The sequence below is a fragment of the Mytilus edulis genome, chromosome 1, assembly GCF_963676685.1.
Source record: "Mytilus edulis chromosome 1, xbMytEdul2.2, whole genome shotgun sequence".
Classification (NCBI taxonomy): Eukaryota; Metazoa; Mollusca; class Bivalvia; order Mytilida; family Mytilidae; genus Mytilus; species Mytilus edulis.
In genome coordinates, this window is record NC_092344.1 from 57983286 (window position 1) to 58005854 (window position 22569).

Here is a 22569-nt window from a genome sequence, read left to right on the forward strand (position 1 = left end):
TTCAAACGAGAAAACTAACGGCCTTATTTATATAAATAAACCAAAGTACATTTATAAGCACAATGACACAATGGCGAGTTGTATAAATACCTAGCCACAACAAACTTGTATAACCACAAAAAGGACTAAACAGTAAAGGATGAAAGTCTGAATTAAAAAGAACACTATTACACATAATAAACGTTACTTAGATAAACACAACATCAGTACATACAATCTATATCCCAAGACCATCGTGTATTATTTATGAAGTTAATACGGAATACTTTATTTATCGATAGAGTTCTTGAATCTGGTTTCCAATGAACGGTTTATTAAGAAAAAGGACAATTGTTTTAGAGCAATTAAAAAATTCTTAAATCAAACAGTTAATGCTATCACTACCAAATATAAAACAAATACTACATGAAATGAATATATATTTCAACACCTATCAACCTAACCCGAACCTGATAAATTAAAACTGTTAAAAACCCTTTCTGATACATGTTTAAACCAACTGTTTGGAACTATAGGTTTAAACTTCAATGTATGGAACTGGTCTGAACCGTCAATGTATGGAACTGGTCTGAAACGTCAATGTATGGAACTGGTCTGAAACCTAAATGTACGAAACTGCGCTGAACCCTAAATATATGGAACCTATTATAAATGTAGTGTATGAATCAAATTTAAACTACTTTAACTTTCGTATGAAACTTTGTTAAACAAACATGTCTATAACTGTCGGAACAACAGGGTGGCACTAAGGCATGGTATGTCAGCAAACACTCACTGCAATAGTGAGAGATGCGAGACGCAAAACCTTAGCACCAGCCCTGTTTGGACAATCTGTAACCAAAAAATTGTCTCCGCCTTTCTATATATTGTCATCAGGTTCCAAGCACTTCACTTGAACTAAACCTTTTGCCTGCTGTAAAAGAGGGACGAAAGGTACCAGAGGGACAGTCAAACTCATAAATCAAAAATAAACTGACAACGCCTGGATAAAAATAAAAGAAGACAAACAGACAAACAATAGAACACATGACACAACATAGAAAGTAACACGAACCCCACCAAAAAATAGGGGTGATCTCAGGTGCTCTGGAAGGGTAAGCAGATCCTGCTCCACATGTGGCACCCGTCATGTTGCTTATGTTATAACAAATATATATCCGGTAAATAGTCTAATTCGGTAGTCACATTCATGAAAGGGAAGGGGCCGATTTTAGTCACGACGTAAGGAACATATCCGATATCATTTGTAAAACGGTTATTCAATAACGGTCAACCAACTCGTGATGGCGTCCGTAAAATTTACGAAGGGATGATTATAACTTCCCCATTTGGAACTCTTGGTTTAATAGTTTCCTTGTGAGCAGCGACCCTCTATCAAGAAAATCATGATAGGAAATTCCAGCACGGGAATATCGTATCAATTGGGAGATATTTACCCCGTATGCAGGTGCTGTTGGAATGTTGCTACATAGAAATGGAAAGTTCACAATTGGAAAGCTGAAATCATCTCTTTTGTCGTAAGTTTTGTTTTCAACCGACCCTCATTGTCAATTTCTAGATGCAAGTCAAGATATGAGGCCGACTTAACTGTATCTATTGTATCCTTTATCTCTAGTTCGAGTGGATAGATGCGTTCAACAAAGTCACCAAATTTTGAATTATTTAGTGAAAGAACGTCATCTTTATAGCGGAAAGTACAGTTAAAGGATATTTCTTCCTAAGAAGTTCCTGTATGAAGTCAGCCTCATAATAATAAAGAAAACTACTTCCTTCACATGTGAGGCCCCTCATGGGGGGTCCTAGTAATCACAAAATCACCATTTTTTTGCCAATATAATCACATAATCATTAAATATTTTCTTATCTTTAGTAATCAAATAATCATAAACTAAAAATACAGTCCTAGTTAATCAAATAATCATGAAATATTTGGCTTAATAATCAAATAATCATTAAAAAAACGGCTGCAAGTAATCACATAATCAAAAACCCCATGAGGGCCCTCACATGTATGCTGTGTATGGTACAAATGACAACTTGAACTGAATAGCTACCCACTATTTATACTAAGAGCGCGGACCTCGAAGAGAGCACCCAAGAAACAACTGTACATGTACACAGCGTCTTATAGCAACCAAGGATAAAGGGACGATTTTTTATGCCGTTTTCAACTATAAAAAGATCATATAATAATAACTCATAGAGTTATCAAAAAATATATAAATATAACATTCTTAAACTGTAAATTCGTAATTACCCACGCTTCCGACTTCATGCGTCCGCGCATGAGTTTAAAATTTTATACTCAATAAATCATAACACTATCATAATCTTTCACATTAACTTTACCTGACACCATACCAAGGTCCTACTTCTAACCTCAAATTTTCCATTCATTCCACAGAATACCTCTCCCAGCAAATGTTTGTACACCGGATTATGCCGTGATAACCAACTAATGTCTGTCTTACAACAATCCTTCTACTAGCGGCGGACCAAGGGGTACCTTTGCCTCAGTAAATCAAATTTTGACCAGATAACCATTTCAAATATTCTTTTTTGAATACCCCTTGAAAAGTTGCGTTACCAAAAACCGGTTTAAAACCAATTTGCCTCACAGCAGGCCAATTACGGACCCCTCGATAAGAGTTGTTGTAAAGGGTTCTTTAGCGTGCACAGGGCGTGGTGCTCCCTGAGCACGGGATCTCAGATTTAACGTCCCCATCCGACGGACGGCCATTTACAAAAACATGTACATATATAACAACTGAAATAAAAAAAACAAGTTTTATGATTCAGTTTTAATATATATGACACTTCCTGCATCAATAAACAAACATGACATTATCAACCTTTTCTATCTGGTGACCGGGTGTTGCTAAACGGCAGAAACGGAAAACGGAACGGAAACGGAAACGGAAACGGAAAGAAATTTTTATATAGACGGAATTTAAGGAGGGATACATAACTATGAAAATCAATAGATCTTGTCTTGCTGGTAATTTTTGCTATTAAAAGTTTCTATCCATTTATCATATATTTCAATACAACAGGCGAACATGCAAGTTAGAAAATTGGTAAATTTTTAATTAATTAAAAATACTTAATTCCATCTCGGATGCTTTCGACATTACTCGTTACCTTTCAACATTACTGTTACCTGTCTGTCAAAATTTATCGTTCGTAATTTAATAGCATTTGATTGGTTAATAGAAATACCTGTTCACTTCAGGTAAATTTTCATACAAATATTCCCTGGTCATTTCGAATTGTGTACTGGTCAATTCAACACGTTAAATTTATGGTTTGGTTTACTTCTATGTTGGTTAGTGCTCTATGCATTGTGGTGTCCGAGCTGATAGTTACTCAGTTGGAAGTTGACAGGATTGATTGTTCATTTTCTCCCAACCTGAATGATGCAGTTGTAATGCCGTACGATACACGAAAGGTTCAACGCATTAACTACGACTCATTACATAATACTGGTACTACTGGTGATCTGAATTCTTCGTCAGAAGAAGACATTCATAGTTCTGGGCTGTTTTCCCCATTAGGTTCTCCAGGGAAAGTGACAAGTTCAAGGCCGATTAGTTTGTTATCGTCAACATATTTTCCGGCAGAGGGCGACATGGATGAAGTCAAAGAAATAGTGTCCGGTGGTCTCGATTCTTATGACGAAAAGGAAGACGAGAAGCTAGAGGCGGAATTGGCTTTGGTTTTAAAAGAAAAGGAGCTGATTAAAAAGAAGATGCGTAGTCAAAATTTTAAGGAGCAGTTAAAGCGAGAGAAGGCGGAATTAGAGGAATTAAAGAAACATGACGAGGCGGTCGGTGGCATGGTTAAAGGGAAGAAAGGTGATAAAAAGGAGAAAGAAAAGAGGTCACAGAAAAAGAAAGAGTCAGGTAAATCTTTAATAAAGCAAAACTTTGATATAAACGACTTAAGGTCCGACAAAAAACTATTAAAGGCTGTACATGAACAATTAAAGGAGTATCAGTTAATATCCGATTCAAGTCAAACTAGTAGTTTCAGTTCGGGAGACTCCGATAGTGAAAGTTCTGTTTTATCAAAAAAGAAAAGGAAAGCTCGCAGTAAAAAACTCAAACAAAAGTCAAAGAGTTCTGATATTATTTCTGAAAGTTCTCTTTCCGATAGCAAAGATTCAAGTTCCGATTCGGACAGTTATACAAGGAGCATAAAAAAGAAATACAGAAAGAACAAGAGAAAGTCGGGATTAGTGGTATCGTTTAGACAAAAAACAAAGTATCCACAGGACTGTCCGCAGTCAAAATTACAATTAGAATATGCAAACAAAAAAATAAAGTTTGAGGATTTGAAATTCCATCAATTTGTAGCGGGGGAGATGGAAATAATTGTATCATGTAAAAGCGACAAAGAAAAGAATGGTCGATTAACTTTATTAAAGAAAATTTCGTATTATTATGAATTGTATGATTGGAAAGCTTTGTTACAGTTCTATGCTGCCTGGATACGTCGGGTTGAATCTGGTCAAAATAAGTGGTCTGATGATACTGCGGACATTGAGACTTCTTTATTGGCCAGTTCCGTCAGATCTAGACAGAATAGAACAGGTAATAAATCTTCTACCATTGTAAAAGCACCATCTGTTTGGTTCTGCTCTGATTTTCAGAAAAAGAAATGTTCTTTTTCAAGTGCTCATGATAAGGTCATTAAGGGGGTCACAAGGCATGTGCAACATGTTTGTGCGTCTTGTCTATTGAAGGATAACAAGCAATTGCCACATGCTGAGTTAGATCTATCGTGTCTTCATCATGAGTCATGACTACATGGCAGTAAAATTGAGTTGTGAAGGTTCATGTTCAGGTTTATCTGAAGACAAGTTTGGGCAAGTGTACTTAAAGGTTCTAGGATTGTTATTTATTGTGATAATTCTTCATCTGTCACTGTACTAAATTCTGGTGCTTGCAGAAACACGTTCATGCAATCTTGTCTCAGAGAAATCTAATTTCTGATAGCTAGTCATTAGTTTCAAGTAAAAGGACGGCATTTGAGTGGTGAAGCAAATAGAATTGCTGACATGCTTTCTAGGTGGGATATGGGTCCCAGTGTGAGCACAGAGTTTTTAAAGCTGGCTCGTGTCAATGCGTGGAAAGAAATTGAATTGGATGATGATTTGTTTCATTTTACGTCACCTTGGTGAATTTTTCTTTGATATTGTTTATTGTAGATACTGAGCTATGTAAGTTACAGAAGGACACGGAGTAAAAAATCTGCTTTTGCAGAAGGAACTTACAAGAATCTGAAAGTGCAATTTGTTTCTTATTTTTTATTTTGCACATATTTTAATATGTCACCTTTGCCTACTTCTGTAAATACTCTTTGTCTATATGGGAAATTTTTGAGTAGGAGTTTTAAGAGTGTAGCTTCTATTCAAAATTATATTAGTGGTGTCAAGACTTTACATTTGCTATTAGGAGTTGAGTTTCCAACGGAAGATTGGTTTTCCATAAAGTTATTGTTTAGAGGTTTGTCTCGTCAAAATCATCATAATTATGCCTCGCAGAGCTCTTCCTATTACTCCACAGATTCTTTTTAAAATGTATGAATTTTTAGATATGTCTAATCCGTCTGATGTCACTATCTGGTGCTGTTTTCTGTTTGCTTTTTTTCTTATGGTTAGAAAGTCAAATTTAGTTCCAACTTCGGCAAAGAATTTTGATCCGCACAAACAATTATGCAGAAATAACGTTATTGTTTTTAGTGATTATTTGTTGGTTAGAATGGAATGGTCAAAAACCATTCAATTTGGTAATAGGAAACTGGAGTTACCATTGGTCAAGATAAAAGAGTCTCCGCTTTGTCCGTACAATGCGTACAATCGTATGTGCACTCTAATACCAGCCGATGGTGATGAACCCGCCTTTTTAATTCCACAATCTAAAGGATATAAAACTTTATGTTATTCATTTTTTCAGAAAGACTAAGGGACATTTTAGAAATGTGTGGTTTAAATTCTTCCAAATTTTCCTCTCATTCTTTTCGCAGAGGAGGGGCTACATGGGCATTTCACAGTAAAGTTCCTTCCGAGTTGATACAATTTCACGGGGGTTGGCGTAGTGACGCATATACAGTTTATTTAGAGTTTGACTTACAGGACAAATTGTCTATTTCACGAGCTATGGCTGATGAAATTCTGAATTAATATTGTTTGTTTACCTTATCTTATTTTATTTTTTGTAGACTTTGTGTCAAAAAATAAGGTTTTGTTGCTGTCAGATTCCACTTGTAAATATGTCAATAATATTACCTGGCTGGATTGCAATGCTATATCTGGTGCTAATATATACACTCTTCAACAATTTGTAAAAGACAACAAATCACTTTTAAGAAAATATACACATTTGTTATTGCATGTAGGCACAAACGATGTTGGGAATGGTTTATCTAGTAAATTGATTATTCAATATTATAATAATTTAATTGATTTTATTTGCAATGTTTTTCCTTCTTTAAAAATAATAGTTTCAGCAATTTTGCCAAGACCCATAGATTTTGATGACACAAAACAAACTGTAATAGACTGTAATAAAGCTTTGGCTAAGTTATCTTTGAAGAAAAATATTTTATTTGTCAAAACTTATAAGCAATTTGTTCAGCAAACAGGATCAATTTATAAAAGTAAATGTTTTTGTAAAGATAGATTACATCTAAGTTATTTTGGTGTTTCAGTTTTAAGGAACTTTTTTATAGGTGTAGTTAATCATTTGTAATTATAGAATATTGTATTTACATGTATTTTTGGTCAAGATACTTTGTGGTTTTTAATTTTATTTTTCAGAAGATGATGGTCAAGAAAGCTGGGCTAGACCATTACTTCTACATCTGGTTTACCTGTGAACTTATATTAGTTTACAGGATTCCAGTAGTTGTTGTTTGTATTATTAGGTATGTTTATATTATAATGTAGTTTTTTCTTTAACACTGAACACTTTATAGTGGCCGTTGGTTTGGTGCATTTATATATTTTGGAAATTAATAATTATCAAGAATATGGACTTAAAATGAGAAATTATTTATGACATATGTATGATTGTAATTTTTTATTTATGCCAAAATATGATTATCATTACTTATGTGTTGAGTTTTGTTTTATTACATCGAAATGGGAGTGGAGGGAATTGGTAAATTTTTAATTAATTAAAAATACTTAATTCCATCTCGGATGCTTTCGACATTACTCGTTACCTTTCGACATTACTCGTTACCTGTCTGTCAAAATTTATCGTTCGTAATTTAATAGCATTTGATTGGTTAATAGAAATACCTGTTCACTTCAGGTAAATTTTCATACAAATATTCCCTGGTCATTTCGAATTGTGTACTGGTCAATTCAACACGTTAAATTTACCCACCCTCCCGCCCATTTTATTTTGTATTATTTGATTTTTGTACATGAGTTATACCTTATTAAATCGAAGAAGTTAGTCTTTTTCAGATAATGCAGATTGATGAATGTGATGTCTGTTTGGGAAGTGACTAGTGCATTATATATAAATTATTTATGACATATGTATGATTGTAATTTTTTATTTATGCCAAAATATGATTATCATTACTTATGTGTTGAGTTTTGTTTTATTACATCGAAATGGGAGTGGAGGGAATTCGTCATATATAAGGTCGATAACTCCCATAAAAAAGTCATTTGACCGTTTTGACGTGAATGGACATTAGGTAGAGCTCAACATTCTAATAAAATTGAGAATGAAAACGGGGAATATGTCAAAGAGGCATCAACTCGACGAAAGAGCATACAACATCGAGATGGGGGGCCTTTATCGGGACTCCGAAATCGGGTGTTTTTAAGCTCGGGATTTAGGGATTAATCCTTTTGGGATACGGGAATTCCTTTTTCGAAACGGGATTTCGGGATCAGATCCCCTCCTACACCCTACACGCAGCGAAAAAATTCCGCACCGGAGGTGGTATCAGCTGGCCCATAAAATAAATTGTATACTTGGTCAGTGAAAATGGGCGTCAAACTAAACTCCAAAACATATTAATGAGATTAAATTAAAAAAAATATACAAGTCTAACAAAGGCCAGATGTTCCTGACTTGGGACAGGCGAAAATATGCGGCGGGGTTAAACATGTTGTGTGATATCCCAACCCTTCTCCTATACCTCTAGCCAATGTAGAATAAAGAAACACATATGAAGCAATACACACATTAAACCTAATTTTAAAAGAAGTCCGATTTCAGATTAGACATGTTTTTTCACATCAGGTTTTCGTTAATAGACAGCACTTGCATTTTATCCCTATGTTTTAATTTTAGCCATGTCGGCTAATTTGGCTGACAGGCAGGGTTATCCAACACAGTTTTTAAACTAGATACACCAATGATAATTGTTGCAAAAATTTAACCAAAACTATTAGGCGACTCCCTAAAAGACTTATATTCAATAACATTTGGTCCAGTAGTTTCAGAGACTGAGGAATTTTGTAAAAAATAACAAAGACGAAATCGGACGACGAACGCCAAGTGATGAGAAAAGCACCCTAATTAGCAGGACCAGATCAAATAAAAAAGAACTGTCTCAAAGTATACCACTAAAGACTAAAGAAGGTCTTAGTACCAGCAGAAAACGACCATGAAAGAGCAAAAACATTGAATGATAAAATTGAGAATGGAAATAGGGGATGTGTCAAAGAGACAACAAACCGACCATAGAACAGACAACAGCAGAAGGTCACCAACAGGTTTTCAATGCAGCGAGAAATTCCCGCACCCGGAGGAGTCCTTCAGCTGGCCCCTAAATGAATATATATACTAGTTCAGTGATAACGAACGCCATATACTTTGGTTCATATATATTTTTGGTTTAAGGCGGTATTAAGATCTTATATCTTTTACAAGCATGTCACAGATGGAATAATATACTAAACCGCAAATTGTACACAAGAAACTAAAATTAAAAATAATACAAGACTAACAAAGGCTAGAGGCTCCTGACTTGGGACAGGCGCAAAAATGCGACGGGGTTAAACATGTTTATGAAATCTCAACCCTCTACGCATAACAATACGCACATTAAAATTCAGTTCAAGAGAAGTCCGAGTCTAATGTCAGAAGATGTAACCTGTGTCTGTGTCTTTTTGGTCTCTTGTGGAGAGTTGTCTCATTAGCAATCATACCACATCTTCATTTTATATATTTACGTAAATGTCGCAGTTGCAACTATGTGCTGTCGCCAAGGATTGCGCCAAAAAATCGTTACAGATATATGTATTTCATATTTTGAAAAAGCCCCATATAAACTATATATTAAATCATAATTAAACAGTAACAGGAAACCAGGTAAAACACACTGTTGGATTTACTCATTGCTATGCTTCCGCAAGCAAAGAGTCGTGGTAAATTGTACAACTTCAAACAGGTCCAACAGGCCGTTGCAGTGATTCTGGGGTATCTCAAGGAACTGTTCTGGGTGAGGTGTAATTTAGTAAATGATATCAGTGATATCTTGGAAAATCAGGTGTATGGCCAGTAGAAACATCCAAACTATGTATTGTAGTTGCCTGGTTTCCATATCGGATATTGTCCATACACCTTTGTTCTATTATGTTTCGTTTACGTTTTCTTTCCATTATACAAGAAAAGATACAACGAAAATCATCAATGCAGAAAAACCATTTTCCTTTCTTTTGCTACGTTGGTTTGTGTGGTCTGTTCTTTTGTTACATACTCTGTGTTTTATGATGTTCAATTTCTCTACTCGCTTCTTTCTCAATATTGTCCCCTCGTATGAAGGACTAAGACTTTATCTTTGTTGGTGACCACTGGTAATGGGACACACCTTTTCCCTGTTGTAGGGTCACTCTTATTGTACTCCGGCGTATGATCTACCTTTCTATCTTCTTTCTTTTGTGATGTGTCTTTTTAAAAAAATACCTTATATGAAATTCGCTTTCTTTTCCTCGTCCTCATTTTAAACTGATCCGTCTGTACCTTCTTCACTATAGTATGCCTTCGGTTCATAATACTGCCCATTGTTATCTGAATCATCCGAGGTATCCAAGTTTGAACTGCTAAGTAGTACTGTCATCCGACATATTTTCTATAAGGTTCTCAAGATCATAATGATCAATATCATCGTGTCACCTATCTGAAACACCTACCTTCTTTTCAACAATTTTGCAACTCCTTGTGCCAGTCTTTACTCCGTGAATGTTTTTCACGTGCCTTTTAAGATACTCCTGCTTAGTAAAAACAGTTCCTAAGTCTTCACATCTTATCACAGACTTTCCTTCTGCACAGAGAAGTAAAAGATTTTTACTTTTTGCAACACGAGCCCTACCTACAATTGCTTTATCAGTTCTCTTATAGTCATATGTGTGTTCAACAAGCCCCTCTACCAATGCGTCAGGAACTTCATTAGTGTCGAATCGGATTTTTTTATTTTTTATTTTTATACCTTGTTTTAGGTTTGTTCTGATACCTCTAGGTGCTGGTAATTATATTGAAAGTTTGGATAGTAGGGCAAGTACACAAGCACAACACCTAAATGGAAACGGTTGTGGGGCTCCACCCCGCTCCAACCTTTATTATTCCCCCCCTCCCCAATTTCTCATTTCTTTTTGCAATTCTATTAATGTCTCCGACATGGTTTTCAAAACGAAGTTGACTTGTCATGCTGTGAGCACTGTATTTCCAAACGCAGTTCGTAAAAATCCCTGACCTTCGATGATTTTGCTTTCTGCTTTGTGGAAAGCCTCTACCTAAAATGCATGTCTGATAGCGTCATTGGGATTGGTAGGTCTTGCCTTATTTATTCGGAGCCTCATATACGAATCGATTAACGAGTCTATATACTATTCTTTTGCCAAATTCTTCAGCACTTCATTTGGTGAAGTTACATACACAAGGTAAAATAATCTTCTTATGTCTTGACCTAACTGAGGCAAGGTCTCGACAGCTCTCTTGTGTCTCGCTTTGAGCAGTGTTCTGTACAGCTCTGTTTGGCTACACGAAGAAAAACGCTCTTACAATCTTCCAATGCCTTTACCAGTTCTTTGAAATCTTGTCTAGACTCCTGGGTTAAATTTCCCGAAACATCTTGAGCCTGACCCCTGAGAGAAACGGCAAAATACTGACCGTTCTCTTTGTCTGTCCAATTATTAATTTGAGAACATGCATCAACATGTGACCTCAAGTCAAGCCAAGGGCCTTTCCCTTCATAGGTAGCAGTCTTAACTATGTTTTTATTTTTGTATCCATTCGAAAGATATAGGATGGTTTATATCTATAAAACCCAGTACAACGAGTTAAACCAGTTTAACTTGCTCCTTTTGTGACAGATGTGTCACTAATTGGTGATTGTAATTTTTCTGAAGATTTCGAAGTCTATATTTCCGCAGCAGGTGTTGATGTTTCAAACCTGACTGAAGATCTAAATCTTGCTCCAAACCTCTGTTAACACTACCAATAGCAGTTTTATTTTCATAAATCGGGGAGTTTGTTAGTTGTGATCTCTTTTCGGAACGCCTGTCTGAAACTATCTCCGAATCCTGTCTAAAATTTTTGCGAGATGTATTTGTATGGGGTTGGGTTGGGTTGGGGGGGGGGGGGGGGGGGGGGCTGGGTTGGATCTGTCATCTTTAACATGCCAATATTTTCCCAATTCAGCAGTTAAAATGTCTATTTCCTGAATTAACTGTTATTCAGTTAATCTTATGTCGGGATCATATAAAACACTATCGTTCCTATTTGAATTCATGATAAAATACAATTACGTACTAAATACTCCATAGAAATGCTCGACAAATCCCGCGGCTGTCACCATTTGTAACGTGTAACCAGGCGGGGACATTTTCATAATTTTATCCACGGGTTCGTACCAGTTTCCTGGGATTTGAAGAGCAATCATTGAGTCAAAAATTCTAATGTCAAACAGTTTACACTATCAAAAACAAATATAAAACAAATACTACATGCAATGAATTTCAACACCTATCAACCTAACCTGCAAACTTAAAAAAACCCTGTTTAAAACCCTTTCAGTCCGATACATGATTAAACCAACTATAGGCTTAAACGTCAATAGATATAGGAAGATGTGGTGTGAGTGCCAATGAGACAACTCTCCATCCAAATAACAATTTATAAAAGTAAACCATTATAGGTCAATGTCCGGCCTTCAACACAGAGCCTTGGCTCACACCGAACAACAAGCTATAAAGGGCCCCAAAATTACTAGACGTGTAAAACCATTCAAACGGGAAAACCAACGCTCTAATCTATATAAAAAAAGAGAAACGAGAAACACGTATAAATTACTTACATAAACAAACGACAACTACTTTACATCAAATGTATGAAACTGGGCTGGAACCTAAATGTATGGAACCTATTATAAAAGTAGTGAATGAAACTGGGCTGAAGCCTAAATGTATGAAACCTATTTTAAAAGTAGTATATGAAACAAATTTAAACTACTTTAACTTTCGTATGTCTTAAACTAAATCAAATTCGTAACACTTGTCAGACACTTGTGACGTTGAAGAAAGTCTCGGGTAGCAGCTGCAAGCTATTAAACGCCGAATGATCTAAGAAAATTAATGTTTATCCCATTTGCAAGAGAAGTTGTTATATTGCTTCTTAGGTGGGGGGTTGATAATTACAAAATCAAAATCGTCTCGTTTGTGATTCTCAGGTTACTGATATGACCGCTTATCTCAAATTCTAGGGTACAGAGTATAAGTCTAAAAAGCTTGTTTTTGCTGTTTCTTTAATTTCTTGAGTTCTGAAGGATATATTAATGAAACTCATTATCAGAAAAGTTGGGTTCCTAATGGAGAGAAAATCGTCATCATATCCGAATATTACATTAAATGAAATGGATACATTTTGTAGTATAATTAACATATTTACTAGCTACGGTATGTAGTATAACGAAATCAGAGGTATATATATCAGACTGCTGTATCAAGCTTTAATGAAGTGTCCATACAGGCGCGGATCCAGGGGTGGGGGGGTCCGTGCGTTGGAACCCCCCTTTTTTTGACGATCAATGCATTTGAATGGGAACATGTAGTTGGAACCCCCCCCTTTGTCCATTTTTAAAATGGCTGGATCCGCCCCTGCCATACTTGCACCACATGTTCATGGTTAGACGTTTACGATCGTATTCAGCTGCGCCAAGTTATATATTCAATTCAGTACAGCTAATTCTAAATGCACATGAAATTACACAAAAATCTGAAATACTACATAACTACCATATGTATCGATACATAGTAATTTTAATTAAGAAATGACTTGTATACATTTATTTTCAAACAATCAATGTTACGACAAAAATGTAATTTGAACATCATTTGTTTACATGAATAATACATATAGTGTAGTACGAAGAAGTACTCATACAAAAAAGCTGCTTAATGTTATTCAGGGGTGGATCCAATTGTATGAACAAGACGAGAGGATCCAAGAAAGCATATGAGGTGGAATCTATTATGCTGAAAATGATGCAGGACAGTTTTTTCGGTGTTGTGATCATTATGCAATCTTGGTCCAGTGGCGGATCCAGGGGGGGGGGGGGGGGGTTCCGGGGGTGCGCACCCCCTTTATTTTTGCCGATCAATGCATTTGTATCGGGACATATGTTTTGCACCCCCCCCCCCTTTTTGCCCTGGGTTAGCACCCCCCCTTTCAAAAATTCCTGCATCCGCCCCTGATTGGTAGTGTTTGTAATGTTTCAGTTAATCCTTACAACGAAAATCATAATGATATCGTATAGTTCATTGTTGAGGTCTTAGTGGTCTAAAATATGAGTTGCCTAAATCACTGTACTCTTTAACAAATAAATCTCTTCTTAACATGCTAAAAGATGTCTTGTCAGTGAGTAATCATGCATGCTTTCTTATTAAAGTTGGTTGTGTCAGTGAATAATCTTATGTGCTTTCTTTAGTTAGTTGTGTCAGTGAATAATCTCGTGTGCTTCCTTAAGTTAGTTGCGTCAGTGAGTAATTTCATGTGCTTTCTCATGTCGGCTGCATCTATGAGTAATCTCATGTGACTTTATCTTGGTTGGGTCAGTATGTAATACCATGTGTTTTCTTAAGCTGGTTGTGTCTACTACTTATCTCAAGTGCTTTTTATAAGTTGGTTGGGTCAAAGTGTAATTTCATGTGCTTTTTCATGTCGGCTGCATCACTGAGTAATCTCATGTGCCTTTTTATCTTGGTTGGATCGGTATGTAATATCATGTGCTTTTTTAAGCTTTTTGAACTACAGAGTCCTTTACAACATATTTCACATTTATAAGGCTTCTCACCCGTGTGGGTAATCATGTGTAATTTTAAAATGCTTGGAATACTGAACCCTTTACCACAAATATCACATTTATGACGTTTGTCAGTAGTTTGTTGGTTTAGATTAGATGAACTACTTAAACGTTCACCAGATGTATCAGCATTTAAAGGTTTGACTGCAGTATGTAATCTCTGTGTATGTGAGTTAAGACTGCTTGCACAAATAAAATATTTACCACATATATCGCAATTATAAGGTTTATCCCCTGTATGGGACCTCAAGTGTTTCTCTAAGAAATAAGGCCCTGTAAACCCCTTCCCACACTCTCCACATTTGTAAGGTCTATCATCATAATCCTGTGAGTGTTTTCTCATGTGTTTTTGAAGGGCTGCTTTTACAATAAAACCTTTATCACAGACTACACATCTATAAGGACTATCACCTGTGTGAGTCGTGACATGTTTTGCTAAACTTTGACTTTGACTATACTCTTTACCACATACATCACATTTATAACGTTTATGCATTCTCAAGTGTACTTTTAAACTTCTATTCTGACTAAATGTTTCACCACATATTTCACATTTATAGGGTTTATCCCCAGTGTGTAATATCATGTGCTCCTTTAAGGAACACCTCTTAACAAACACTTTCCCACATACATTACATATGAATTGAGCCCTATCACCTGTATGTACTTTCAAGTGCGTGTTTAGGAGCTTATCCAGCCTAAAGCATCTACCACATACATCACATTTAAAAGGTTTTTCATCAGAATGTCTAGTAAAATGGTGTTTTAATGTTGCCTTCTCCTTAAAGGCTGTACCACATATGCTGCACACAAAGCATTTTTCACCAGTATGTATTTGCTTGTGTATCTTTAAGAGTGCTGAATTTTTGAACACTTCTCCACACTTAATGCATTTATGCATCACTCTTAAGTGGATCTGTAATTGCTCACTCCGTTCAAACTCTTTACAACATACATAACATTTATAAGGACCATCACCGTCAGGGTCTGTTTTCATGTGTTCCTCTAAATCAAAACGCTGATTAAACACTTTACAACACACATTACATTTAAAAGGACCATCATGGACAGGATGTGTACTCATGTGTTCCTCTAATTCAACAGCCTGACTAAACCCTTTACAACATACACCACATTTGTGAGGGTTGGCACTTGTATGCTGTTTTACATGTTTTTTTAAGTTTTGCATAAACTTAAATGTTTTACCACATATGTCACAAACAAAGGGTCTATCATCAGAATGTGTTATCATGTGCCTCAATACATGATCTTTTTCTTTGAACCCTTTTCCACATTTTTCACACTGATAAGGTTTATTACCAGTATGAGTTCTCATGTGTATTTCCAAAACATGTTTCCTTAAAACCGAATAATCACACACTTCACAAGTGTAAACTTTCATTCCAGCATGATGTCGCATGTGTAACTTGAACTGATAATTAGATGTATATTGTTTACCACATATATCACAATCATGTACATGTATCATGTTTCCTGTGAGTTGTTGATCATCTGCTTCTTTGTCTGGGTTGCTTTGGCTTTGCATGACTGGTTCCTCAGCTACAATATCAAATAATATATATATATCTATAAGGACATGTATTGTCAATTGACAACATAAAAAGTAAATGATTTTAAACACTAATCTTTTGTTTGGGAGAGTTTATAATCCTACACTTCCAACTTAATTCCAATCAGTTAAAACATTTATAACTGACTAAGTTACTTGTATTTAAATATACCGGGTTTTGATTTGTTAATAACCATTTTACTTCGCATGTATTTTATTAGTTACAATATATTATATTAAGTGCTTGTAGTGCATACATGTATATTACATAACCTTGATTAGTTGGTTGTTGTATGCTTTATTACCAGTGGCAAATATTTCATTCATTTCTAGGACAAGACAAGTTAACAATAAAAACAATAGGCTACATGTTCTGCAAGATAGGAGTCAACCTAAATAATAAGATAAAGGGACAGGAAATTTAAACTGCCACTACAAAATTATGGAATGTTGGAAAAGGAATTAGTTAGCTTTGAGGTAAATGACGAAATTCTAGTGCTTTGTATAGAATATTATCATTTAAGATTGGATGTGAAATACCTGAATGTATAAGATGTGAGCATGTAGATTTATATTTACGAATGATGTCCTTCAATGGAAAAATTAAGTAAATGTTTTGACTAGCTTGTGATAATCACAAATATATCAAAATTCAAAAAGAAACATGCAACAAGAAACCATACATGGGAAACTGGAGTTGTAATACAAGACTGGTACCTTAAGCTGTTCTGCATCGCAAAATATAGTTATTCCTATGATATTTGAATGATTTGTTCTTCGGAATGAAGGTTCCCTTAAGCATGCTTTACAGTCAGAAAAATACAAATATAAGGTATTGTTATTATAATATAACCTGATGTTTTTTCTTGTTCCTCCTGTTTAATCTTCTCTCCATCACTTCCCTCCATACTGACAAAACCTGAGTTTATCCTGAAATACATATTTACAAATAATTGATAAGGAAAAATTACAGTTAAGAATAATCGTCACAATCTTTTTTTTTATATATATATATATATATATATATATATCATGTATATATCATGTATTATCATTCTTTTAACCCTTACAAGATTGAGTATGTGTTTTCATTGCCTGAACAGGCTGATAGATTATAGCGTGGCACATGTAGCCACACTGGCCACAACTATCCGGATCATTTCTGTTGATGTCCATGGTTCACAGTATTAAATTTGGTTGTAACTAGCCTCTTTTAAAAGTATTGGCAATCATTAAATTTCCAAGAGGAGCGAGGCAAAAAATTTTCTGAAGAGTTTAAATTTGGAACGGCTAAAGACCCAAGAAGCTATAGAACAAATGATGCAAAAGCATGCTTTCTGGATGTTCCCCAGACCCTTTCTTAATCTGGAAATGAATTTTAAGTCTAATAATTTTTTGACGAAGCAAAATGTATAGATTCAGTTTCTAGGGACCACATCAGAAGACAAATATGCATGAATGATGATAAAGCAAAAATGTAATTCACATATATACATGTAGTTAAGTCTGTGGCTGCTCATGATCAAATTAATAAAAAATAACTAAACATAAAATGAATGCAACACTAACATGACTAACAGAATACAGAAGGGCAATCGATGAACAAAAGACAAATAAATAAGAAACATTGATCTCGAAAAATCAGGGGCTTCGTCTGAGGGAGAACAGAACTTGCTTCTTGCAAGGCACTCATAGTGAACACAACTTGATATGGAGACAAGCATTTGGTTTTAAAAATTTCCTATATGAGGCATTTGCCTTAATGTAGTTAACACTGTGTATCATCGTACAGCGGATATAGGTACTAACCAAGCGGGCGTGAGCGATTTTGATCTTACACGGTAACAAAAAATATATGTTTTGTTCACATACAATGTAATATCTATGTGTACTTCAATCTAAACATAATTGCTGTTTTAAGAAATGATTTGGTCGTAGCTTGATCATTAGAGATGTCTCATTATTTTACCAAAACAAGAGGGATTACTTAAAGCATGTGCAAATTCTTGTAAAAGAAGTTGGCCCTTGTCTCATCCGATATAATTCTATATTCATTGCAACTCTTTTTCTGATAGAAGGTCAATGTGTGTGTGTAATAAGTATAGCTGTTTCCATAATTGGCATTGAAATCTTTCATACATATGTTATTTTCGATATTTTATCCCAAAAGAAGCGTTGTGTACGGTGTTAAGCTGACCACATAAATCCTTATATACGGTGCATAGTTAAGTTGTTGTACACCGTACACAAAAACTTTATTTTCATACTCATTTATTACCCAAAAAGTTTCAAGGAATGAGTAATCACAGGTAGGTTTATGATTGGTAACTATAACTTTTGCCCTGTATTAGGTTTCTTTCAGATAAAACATGTAAATGTCTCAACAACTGTATCGAAATTGAAAGTTGGCGTTGACATTCACAACTATTTGCGCACGTACAAGTTAATTGTTCTTATTAGAATATCAAAGTTGTTTTATGCGAAATTTATTTGGGAGCAGGAATTTCAATTGTTGAGAAATGTACATTGAATATTGATAAAGCAAAACAAAGATTTTCTTTACCGTGTAAGGTCAAAATCGATCATGCCCGCTTGGTTAGTACCTATATCCGGTGTACTGATGATACACGGTGGTTAAGGCCCTGTAATAAAAGTGAGTTAAGTATTCCTGAAACAATATACCTCAAGTTAAATGAAACCAATTTTCATACATTTCAAGTATATTTAAATGATATTTATACTTTTATTATTAAAAGATTTGGGAAGTGTTTCCCGATTATTTTGGAAAAAAGATGAATCTAAGAAGTATCTGCATGGTGCCATCTCATACTTTCGATAAGACCTGCTGAGTTATTTATTTTCAATACATTGCAAGTCAGGTAATTTATTTTCAAACTACCACAGAACAAACCATTTATTTTTGTGATTATCAAGGCTGAGTTAGGGAGCTACCATTTGATTTTTATGGGGGGGCTAGGATGAAATTTGAAAAAAATAGGCAGGACAGGAGTTTTGAGTAAAAAAAAAAAGGCAGGATGAGACACTTTGCAAAAAAAAAAGGCAGGATGACAATTCAGGTAAAAAAGGTCAGGATAAACTAATAAAAAAAAAGGCAGGACCGAATAAAGTGAAAAATAAACAAGAGGCTCTCAAGAGCCTGAATCGCTCACCTTAATTTTTTTGGTTAAATCTCTCATCAATGATTATTTTGGCTTTTCAATTTATTTATTTAAAATGTTCTTTGAATCGTCCTATTTTCTTCAAAAGCAAAAAAAAAATCATTTTCTCCTTTGTACTATTTTAGCCATAGGAGCTATGTTTCTTGACATACAAGGAAATGAAATATAAAATTTATACTAGATACTCTCAAACTCATTTAGCCTAAGTTTGGCTGAAATTGATACAGCAGTTTCAAAGGAGAAGATTTTTTAAAGTAAGTCAACATGATGAACAAATTGTGAAAAAAAGTCTTTAAAGGGCAATAACTCCTTAAGGGGTCAATTGACAATTTTGGTCAAATTGACTTATTTGTAGATCTTACTTTGCTTAACATTTTTGCTATTAACAGTTTATCTGTATCTATAATAGTATTCAAGATAATAACCAAAAACTGCAAAATTTCTTTAAAATCATCAATTCAGGGGCATTATACCTGAAAAACCAGTTATCCAATTCGGCTGAAAATTTCAGGACAGGTAGACCTTGACCTAATAAATACTTTAACATCTTGTCTTATTTGCTCTAAATGCTGGAGTTTTTAAGATATAAGCCAAAAACTGCATTTTACCCTGTGATCTATTTTTAGCCATGACGGCCATGTTTTTTGACGAAATAAAAAATAAAGCACAAACTTTATTTTATACACCCTACTGATTATTCAGTTGAAGTTTGGTTGAATTTAGTTGAGTAGTTTTAGAGGAGAAGATTTTTTAAAGTTAGCAAATATGATGAACAAATTGTGAAAAATTGTCATTAAAGGACAATAACCCCTTAAGGGGTCAATTGGCAATTTTGGTCATATTAACTTATTTGTAGATCTTACTTTGCTTATCATTTTTGCTGTTTACAGTTTATCTTTATCTATAATAATATTCAAGATAATGACCAAAAACTGCAAAATTTCCTTAAAATTACCAATAAAGTGGCAGCAACCCAACAATTGGTTGTGTGATTCATCTGAAAATTTCAGGGCTGATAGGTATTGACCTAATGAACATTTTTACCCCAGTCAGATTTGCTCTAAATGCTTTCGTTTTTGAGATATAAGCCAAAAACTGCATTTGACCCCTATGTTCTATTTTAAGTAACGGCGGCCATGTTTTTTGACGGATCAAAAATCAAAGCACACACTTTGTGCAGGATAATCTAAGGAACAATCATTCTAAGTTTTAACCAAATCCATTCAGTAGTTTCAGAGAAGAAGATTTTTTAAAGTTAGCAAATATGATGAACAAAAGGTGAAAAATTGTCATTAAAGGACAATAACCCCTTAAGGGGTCAATTGACAATTTTGGTCATATTAACTTATTTGTAGATCTTACTTTGCTGATCATTTTTGCTGTTTACAGTTTATCTTTATCTATAATAATATTCAAGATAATGACCAAAAACTGCAAAATTTCCTTAAAATTACCAAATAAGTGGCAGCAACCCAACAATGGTTTGTTTGATTCATCTGAAAATTTCAGGGCTGATAGATTTTGACCTAATGAAAATTTTTACCCCATGTCAGATTTGCTCTAAATGCTTTCGTTTTTGAGATATAAGCCAAAAACTGCATTAGACCCCTATGTTCTATTTTAAGTAACGGCGGCCATGTTTGTTGACGGATCAAAAATCGAAGCGCACATTTTGTGCAGGATATACTAAGGAACAATCATGCTAAGTTTCATTCAAATCCATTCAGTAGTTTCAGAGGAGAAGATGTTTGAAAAATTGTTAACGACGACGACAACGACGACGACTACGGCCGCCAAGTGATGAGAAAAGCTCACATGGCCTTTTAGGCCAGGTGAGCTAAAAAGCAGGACAGAGATTACAACTAAAAAAAAATGCAGGACAAAATTTTTCATCCTAGCCCCCCCATAAAAATCAAATGGTAGCTCCCTTATTTATTTTCAAAATCTTCCTCCCCCCAGAATATCAAATGGTCGTCCCCTGTAACGGAAGTCTTTTCTTTTACTAATATCGTCTAATATCGTTAAATGGATTGATTCATTTAAAAAGTGAAACTAGCATAATAATGAGCATGACTAAGTTAATACAGTCAGGGGTACTACATAACAAGTAATTTTTATTTGGCAGTGGCTATTTGACCGGCACTATTTGCTATTTTGCCGGTTCTGATTAACTTATATCTCACTGGCATAATTAATATCAAAATTAAAATTTATATTTAAAAACTTTTGTAACTGTTACTCATATTTTCAATCACAATCTGTATATACAAACACTTCAATTGTTAAAAAATATTTTTATGAATTTGTATAATATAATTTTTTTTGTCAATCATGCATGCGCAACAACATGTTTTCTTAAGTATTGAAGCCTTGTTGACCTTAAAGAAGAAGAAGAAACACTTTCAAATTGAATATAGTCTAAAAAATGATAAACAACTCTCCTTTAGAAAAAAACCTATAATGTACCTATATATGACTTTTATTGAAATTTGAAAAATAGTACATACCAAATGAACTGAATATGGGCTGAGACTAATAGTTAAGTCTCAGATATGGGTGAGTACTTTTCAACCAGTCCATTTATAAGTTCATATAAAATATGGATTTTTTTTTTTTTTTTTTTACAAATTCACTTCTGGATACTATCTTATGATCATAAACAAGCTTCTTTCCAAGTTTGGTAGAAATCCAGGATAGTTTAAGAAAAACTTTAACCAGATTGAATGTAAAGTTTCCTGGCAGAAAAAAACCAAAGTCCATTTATAAGTAAAATACGGTAAAACGGGATTTTTTTTCCAAAATTTACTTCCAATCTGGATACTATAATTTTTGAAAATTTGAAAATCAGCTTTTTTTATAAAGAGGGTGGTAAAGCCACTAAAGGGTTATTTTCGTGCAACGTGATCAACGTTTGCCTTTTTTATTTCACGTTCAACATGTTTTTACTTTTTTATTTGACGTTCAGTCGAGCAAGACTGGTGTTCAACGTGTTTTGCTTATTTAATTTTACGTGCATCATGATTTTCAAAGTCTTATTTTGCGTGCTCGGTATTTTTCAAATAAAATTCAAACACTTGGCAGTGATCGTCAAGAAATACATTTTTAAAGCCATAAACATGGTAAACCAATTATGTACTAAATCGGGAATATCAAGTAAAACAAAGCGTTAATATATATGTACAAGAAGACAGTGACTCAGTCACAAAAGGTTCAAATAAAATTATTTATTTTTCGTGCAACGTTCATTACAGAAATTATTTTACGTTTTTTTTTTGTGCAAGCACCCACCCACCCCCCCCCCCCTTTTACCACCCTCTAAAAATATTTATATACAAATGTTTTTTCATGCTTTTAATTCATATCAAAATGCTATCAATTATTTATTTATAAATATCTTCAATATCTTATTTTTAATTGTACTGTATTTTTTTTGCTTGATATTGTAATACAATGATTTTCAATTATTATCTAGCATTTTTATTCTCTATT

The 22569-nt window shown here is 34.5% G+C and overlaps 1 protein-coding gene and 1 long non-coding RNA gene across 3 annotated transcripts in view; one reads left to right on the plus strand and one right to left on the minus strand.

The window, feature by feature from the left end:
• The window catches only part of LOC139485827 (uncharacterized), a 971519-nt gene that overhangs the window by 578451 nt on the left and 370499 nt on the right, over positions 1 to 22569 (plus strand). The gene's annotated exons all lie outside the window — the stretch shown is intronic.
• The window catches only part of LOC139485622 (zinc finger protein 616-like), an 11867-nt gene continuing 3213 nt past the window's right edge, over positions 13916 to 22569 (minus strand). For both annotated transcript variants that reach the window (XM_071270243.1, XM_071270250.1), the window contains exons 2-3: positions 16755 to 16831; positions 13916 to 15891 (exon numbers count right to left, since the gene is read on the minus strand). In XM_071270243.1, coding sequence (XP_071126344.1) covers positions 14144 to 15891; positions 16755 to 16831 — 1825 coding nt within the window. In that variant the 3' untranslated portion in view covers positions 13916 to 14143. The remainder of the gene's footprint in view (positions 15892 to 16754; positions 16832 to 22569) is intronic.